At 43.4% G+C, this 6941-nt stretch overlaps 1 protein-coding gene across 1 annotated transcript; it reads left to right on the top strand.

Annotated features, from left to right (window-relative positions):
• Window positions 1-1603: 1603 nt before the first annotated feature.
• LOC146640663 (uncharacterized) lies at window positions 1604-3748 on the top strand. The gene is made up of 4 exons (XM_085400036.1): window positions 1604-1642; window positions 1933-2181; window positions 2605-2698; window positions 3037-3748. Exons 1-3 carry the CDS (start codon window positions 1604-1606, stop codon window positions 2656-2658), a joined length of 342 nt encoding a protein of 113 aa, XP_085256162.1. The 3' UTR covers window positions 2659-2698; window positions 3037-3748.
• The last annotated feature ends 3193 nt before the right edge of the window (window positions 3749-6941 follow it).

Here is a 6941-nt window from a genome sequence, read left to right as displayed (position 1 = left end):
CAGAGGTACGCTGGGCCCGAGCTGCCCCGGGAGGAGAAACACGAGCAGGAAAAGGAGCAGGCTCAGAAAAAACAGTCCGAGAAACAGCAGGCTCAGGGTCCACATGTACTGGGTCGACAAAAACAGATCTATCAAAAATGAACCCGCCGTCCACTTCATGTTTTGCAGTTTTAGTATTAGCAGTCCTTGTTTTAATAGTTTTCGGAATCCTTGAGTTAACGGTCTTAGAGTGAGCTGACTTGGGGATGACTGAACCAGACTTAACAAAACCTGAACTGACAGAACCTGAACTGAGTGTTGTAGACCTGGTAGAAGTGTTCACAGTTTTTCCTTTAACCGCATTTACAGCCTTTGGCGAGTGCTTATTATCTTTGATTTCTCCCTGTTCAGAGGGAGCGAAATGAAAAAACTCTTCCCAGTCTATGTTATCGTCCAAAAGAGAGATTCCAACAGTGCCTGGGGTGAGTTTGTTCTTTTCAGTTATGGCTTTAGGTGGGATATGTGAAAGGCAGTCATTATAACTCACCCCCGGGGGTTGCTCAGCAAGTGAAAAGTGACGGCGGCGTGAGCTTCGCTTCCTCTGAGGTGAGGAAGCTGACGGGGCATACAGCTGAGCCTCTGACGTGCGGGATGGCAATGCAGAGGCTGGAGCGTGAGCATCCAAAGAAAAACGGAGCACTCCCACCTGAAGCGGCCGAGGCTTGGGTGCGAGCGGGGCAACAGGCGGAGGCCTTTGGCAACTTCGGGGACCTCCAAAAGCCAGCCGAGTTCCGCGGAATAAGTGCTCATAATCTGGAGCGCGCCACGGCTTCCAGCGGAGCTCCTCCTCCAGCTGGGCGAGGGCTGCCTACTGGCGCTCATACAGCTGAGAGCGGTTTGCTGGGTCCATGTAATGGTCGTAGTCTTCTGTCATGATTCGGCTGTGTGGCAGGCAGGAGAGGACCCAAACACAGCTTTAATGCTGGCATAAAGTGAAACCCAAAAAACAGTACTAAACTAAACTGGGGAGACTAAAGCACAAGGAGCCACAGGGAAAAATCACACAGCTATGAGGGAGACTACGACACTGACAAAGAGAAACACAGGGCTTAAATACACAGAGGGATAACGAGGGAATGAGACACAGAAGGAGAGCACAGCTGGGAGTAATCAGGCTGGACGAGACAGGGACGCAAAACTAGAAACACTCACATGAGGCATGGACCTTCAAAGTAAAACAGGAAACACACTGACTGAATTCTAAACATGCAAACTTAACAGCAACAGGGAAGCCATATGACAAAGCCAAAGAGCAAAACCTAAGATAACCATAACTGAGATCTAGGGAAACACGAAACAGTACCACAAAGGACTCAAAACATAATCCATAATATAAAAACACGAGATCTCTCCAAAATGAAACAGGAAACATGAGAGGCAGACACGACAACATAAGACAACAGACATGAAACACACGAAGGGCAAGGGAGACTTCACAGGGGTTGAAAACACAAGGGGGAGCTAATAAGCAAATGAACATAGGAAACCTAATAAGCTTAAACATACACTATGAACATCAAAAGAACTGAAACTCAAAACACTGGGTCATAAGACCGTGACATGGATGTTCACCAGCGCTCGCTACACCTCCATCTACCAGAAGGTGAGTGTACTCCTTTGTATTCAGATTAACATTTTATTTCTTAAAATACATTTTCATATATGAGCTTTCTATTATTTCATGGGCCATTTAATCAATATTAAAATTACAAGCATATCAACAAAGGTGAAGCTGGTTTTTTCCACTTGCTGTCACACAGTCATGGAGGAATACAATAAATACATAATCAGTCATAGATCCTGAACAATGACATTAAAAGAAAGTCTGTGGCTCTAAAAACTAAACAGTATAAAGACATGCTCCAAGCTGCTGTTTCTCTCCTACTCCTCTAGGTTTTCCACTGTCGGCCATCCAGCGATGCTGGAGGGCTACCTGGCCAATGCTGGCCTACACAAAGAGGTCCCGGCTCGGAGGAGCTGAAGAAGATCCTTGCCTTCCTCGTCAGTTTCCTCTTCAGTTCCTATCCCAACAAAACCTTCTTGCACCTATTAGCTCCAAAGAGGCTATGGTGCCCGTGGAGGTCTGGACCTGAGGCCTGTGCTCATCACGTGGATAGAAAACACTCTGACACCATTCTGGAGGTCTGATGGGACTCTGACCAAAACACAGATGAAATAAAACTTGTGGCTGGAGCTTTTAAAATTACTTTTTCACCTCATAGATTAATGCTCATGATTGCATGTTAGCAAGACAGCATCTCCCCAAGGTGAAACTCTCAGGAGACATTTACTCTTAAACTGTAATCTGGTTGAGACTACTTGAGGAGATCTTAGTAGCGAGTATGTGGATTTAGTCTCTTCACCAACAGCAGACAGACCCATGCCAAGAAAGCAGACATGTTCTCAAAGAAAGCCGAGAGCAGAGATTGGAAAAAGCTAAAAAGAAAAAGCTGCAGCTTCAGACGACTATCTGCCTGTAAGGCTGAAAAAGTCCAGTTACGCTCTATTTTGGAAAAGCTCCCAGTTTTGGTAACCTGGACTTTTATTTCCCCTCTTCTGCTACAGATGTTGACTGTGACCTCAGAGGCCAACTGGACCACACAGCTGCAGCAGGAGTGAGGGAGAGGAGTCTTCATCCAGCTTCAAAGAAAACATCCAGGTAAAGTGACGTGGATCAGCGGATAAAGCCGTCTCCACTTTCAAAGGAGATCCTCTGAGAGAGAGACTCTCTGAGCCATTTTAGCCTCAAATTATAGGACTTTATAGTACAGCAACACTTTTAAAGGACAAAAATAACATAAACTGTGACTGTAATACAAACAAAGTATTGCATGTGTTTTTAAAAGTGTTCCTCCGATGGGCAGGATATCACTATTAGACTGTCCCACCAGCCAACTTCAACAAGAGACCACAGCAGCATTCAGTGATCAGCACAGATGTTCCTCTAACACTCAGCATCTGATCCCTGTTGGTCTGTGTGCTTCTGCTTTTGCTCAGTTAGAAACCCTGCAGCAACCCGACCCAAAACTGTGTCTTCTTGTTGGCCTCAACGTTGAAGTGTCAAACGTCCAACATCTGGAAAGGAAACCACGCCAGTGTACTGTGATGTTTCACCAACATGTGGCAGACGCTGGTCCTGCCTTTCATGCTGACATCAGCAGAGAGCCCCGCCTACCTCAAAGCCTCCCCTGTCATGTATTGATCAGGATGATTATGAAGATGAGTGAGTGCAAATAAGACTGTAAAAGTCCACGAGCAGAATGTTTGGATGCTTTCTAATGATTCATGAATATCATGAGAGTGTTTGTGTGTTTTGTCTTTTCTTTGCTGACGTTTGTTACTAACAAAGACAATTTACGCTCTGTGTGTGTTTTCATCCTTACCAGCCGCACTCTAACTGCAATGAAGGAAACAAACTGTAGAAATGGTCGACTCAGTGACTTCATAAAATATTGAAGTGGTTCAGGTAGAGCCAGTTTTTAAATGACCATGAACACTGAGCGTATTGTATCTGTACAGCATGTTTTTCTATTAGACAGATTTGTAACAGAGGCCTTGCTCTCAGTAAGTTTGAAATCCTTTTCTGATTTCTTTTGTAATCTCTGATCTTTGTGTATCCTGCTCAGTTTGCATGCTGCCTGTAGGAGTTTCTGTCTTTGTATTTGAAGAGAATTCATTGAATATACTCAGCTGCTTCCCTTTGGTGCCTCACACAAGTTTTTCAGTGTCCAGTTATTTGTTTTTAATAGCTGTTTGAATTCTCTGTATGTTTGACCCTGTAGACTGTTTAATGGACTGCTCGTCTTCCTGTTTGTAACCACTGCCTGTTTAGGACTAAAGATTTGGATTTTTGACTTTAACACAGCCTCTGCGTGTCGTCCCTTTGTGTCCTCGTCCTCTGTGAATGTGTCACAGATGTTTCCATGATAATAACACAGCTTTCCCACAGTGGCTTGCAGCAGCATTTATTCACAGCACATTTGAGAAAGGTTCAGATTAACTCGATGAGTTTATATTCAGAATGATTCTGACAGTGGGCCACTGTGAATTGTGATCTTTCATCAGGTCAATGTTTAAGTTCAGTATTTCAAAGCAGGAGCTATGAACAGTCATCATGTTGGCATTAGAATTATTATTATTAATCATTATTAATAATGTCGTTACTCATGTATAACTTTGATTAGTATACATGAATTTTATCAATAGTAAAAATAATGAATAATTCATGTATAACTTTTATTGTGTTTTGTATATTAATTATATTTAAATAGAGATGTTGACCCTGTCTCTACAGTAGCATCAGTGTAACATACATTATTGGTCCAAGCTGTCATAAATGGGGAGCCTGATCCTTTATTATGAAAACATGACGAGTATTTTTCTTGTCAGTTGGGAGGAAGTTGGTCTTTTTTTCCTTCTTTTTGCTCAGTTTGTCTTTTCTTTGATAATTGAAACTCTGATCAAACCTACTCATGTTCACAGCATGTAAAAGCAGCTGACAGTCCGTGGCATTGTTGTTTGTAGAGGTGCAGTGTAGTGGGAGCATAAATCAAAAGAAAACAGTAACATTTATGTAATAAAACATCTGAATGAAAATGAACAGGCCCTTTATGAACTTCAAAGGGATCTGAAAACAACACTTTTTAAAAGAGTATCTTGGGGTGCAGGTGGTCAAAATAGAAAACTGAGCTGAGACTCTAAGTTCAATCCATACATTCGTTTTTACTTAGGAGGAAGAAATGTCAGGCTGGTGCAGGCTGGTTAGGTGCATGTGGTTATCTTTACCTAAATGAGTTCACTTTGTGGCTGCCAGGTTGGGCAGAAGTACCTGTCCCCTGTTAGGCTTAGCAAGGTTCTCCAGGAGTTTCTCCATGGGTAGAGCTTCTAGCTCCTCCAGCACATCTGTGGCCGTGCAGGCTGCCACTTTCTTGGTTGCTCTTTTTACCCCACTGGTGGATGAGCTGCAATGGTCTCCATATGTGTTTACTTCTTCTTCTTCTTTTGCATATTAAACACATTATTCTGTTTCTATGTATTTGCTATGATTTGCTATTTGTTAAGTAACATTGCTTCACTCACTATGCCGGGTTTGTGTGTGGAAGCATTCAGTTGCTGGCAAATCAAACATTCTGCAAATGAAGCTGAATACTCAGTTACATGTTTCTTTACATTTTATTATGTTACAGATTAAGTCATTTGTTCTTACTTTGTTTGTCTTTCCAGTCTTCATGAGGGTCAGGTGTGGGGAAACGCCCGCCCGGCATTTCCTCATTTTAAAGTCCTGCTGATGCCACACATGACATCAGCAGGTCAAACCAAGTGGAGGGGTTTGTTTGTCCATAGAGATGCTTCCTTTTGTTTGTTTTAAGGTTTAAATGGATTTGTTGAATGTGTTTCTTTTCATCAATACTGCCATTTAGTTGTGTAAATGTGCATGTTAGAAGTGTGAAGAGGTTTTGTGTTTAGAAATGTATAGAAACCAATCATTTACTGACAGCATGTCTGATGGAAATAAGTGCAGATTATGTATGAAGTCTAACTGCACACAGTAACTGTGTTACAATAAGGACTTAACAGCGCCCTCTGCTGGAGTGTTTCAGTACTGCGTTAACTAGAATACACCACCTCCTCCTCACACCACCTGCTACAGCTCTACTCTTCTATGACTACAGTCATCCACAGCACTGATGTGAGGTCACATGGTTCATATGTAAGGAGCACAGCTGACCTCAGGTCAGTTTAATGACTGTGAGCAGCAGCTGTGTTATTGTCACTGTGACAGGGAGACACTCTCAGACACAGCGCTCATGTCAGCTTGTTCTCATGCAGGAGGATCAGGAGCTCCATGTTTGTCTTTCTGTTTGAATCATGATGTGTTTGTGCCATCAGAGTCTGTCATGAGTACTCAGGGTTTCACAGCAGCTCTTCTGGATGCTGACGAGGACTCCAACCTCATGTTTCACCTCTCTGAGCTTCTGATGTCTGTGAACACTCGTGTTTCTTCTCTGGGCTCATCTGGACAAAAACACCTTTCTGTGTTTGGCTGCAGCCTCATTCTGACTGACAGGAAGTGTGTTATCCATGAGCTGCACTTCTGTGAGGAAGTTTCCTGCTGTGTTTCCTGTCTGTGGACAAACACGAGTGTTCCAGCTGAGGACTTGGTTCCTTCCACCTGTCCATACAGGACATCACGCTGTCTGCAGCTCTGTAAATGCAGCTCCAGGTCCTTCCACGTGCTGCTCTGTATTTGTGCAGTTTGTAGTGTGTCCTGGGAAACGTAGCACACATGGTGTTCTTCTGCTGTTTCCTCCTTTCACTGAGTGTGAAACACTGACGCTGTGCTGTTGTTCACAGAGGGGAGCTGATTCTAGCTGCAGCTGGACTCTGTCATCTAACTGAATGTGTTGGTGCTGATCACGGGGCTCTGAGGGGGGAGCAGCAGGAGGACTCTGGATGCTGACGTCAGTGTATCTGTGGAAGCTCCCACAGCGTGTCTGTCATTCAATATTGTGCTGTATATTGTATCTATGCAAAGATGAACAGACTGTGTGTTCACTGGTCTCTGTGCTGCAGCTCTGATGTCATCATCACTCCCTCCTCCACCCTCAGCAGTCCCAGCATGCTGCTGTGGTGCACCCCACCCTCACTCTACACCTGAGCCACAGACCACACCCTCCACCTCAATATAAGATAAGATAAGATAAGATAAGACTTCCAAAAAAAGCACAGCAACGACCGAAGTTACAGTTACAGAACTGTTATATATATATATATATATATATAACAGTTCTGTAAATAAAAATACAATTGAATTGCACATTTCAAGTATTGAGTCTATTGCACTGTTGACTATTTACAAAAAGTATTGCACAAGGTATTGTACAGTGAGGTGCAGAGGCACT

The sequence above is a fragment of the Rhamphochromis longiceps genome, unplaced genomic scaffold (assembly GCF_057381845.1).
Source record: "Rhamphochromis longiceps isolate RC_006_pf unplaced genomic scaffold, R_longiceps_female_GT1.1 unmapped_scaffold_4, whole genome shotgun sequence".
Classification (NCBI taxonomy): Eukaryota; Metazoa; Chordata; class Actinopteri; order Cichliformes; family Cichlidae; genus Rhamphochromis; species Rhamphochromis longiceps.
This window is presented reverse-complemented; position numbering and strand designations above follow the sequence as displayed.

Bases quoted from the DNA above. Each gene is read 5' to 3' on its own strand.
- LOC146640663 (XM_085400036.1), top strand. From the start codon at position 1,604: ATGTTCACCAGCGCTCGCTACACCTCCATCTACCAGAAG. The intron at 1,643-1,932 runs GTGAGTGTACTC...CTACTCCTCTAG, and splicing joins ACACCTCCATCTACCAGAAG to GTTTTCCACTGTCGGCCATC. The intron at 2,182-2,604 runs GTCTGATGGGAC...CTTCTGCTACAG, and splicing joins ACTCTGACACCATTCTGGAG to ATGTTGACTGTGACCTCAGA.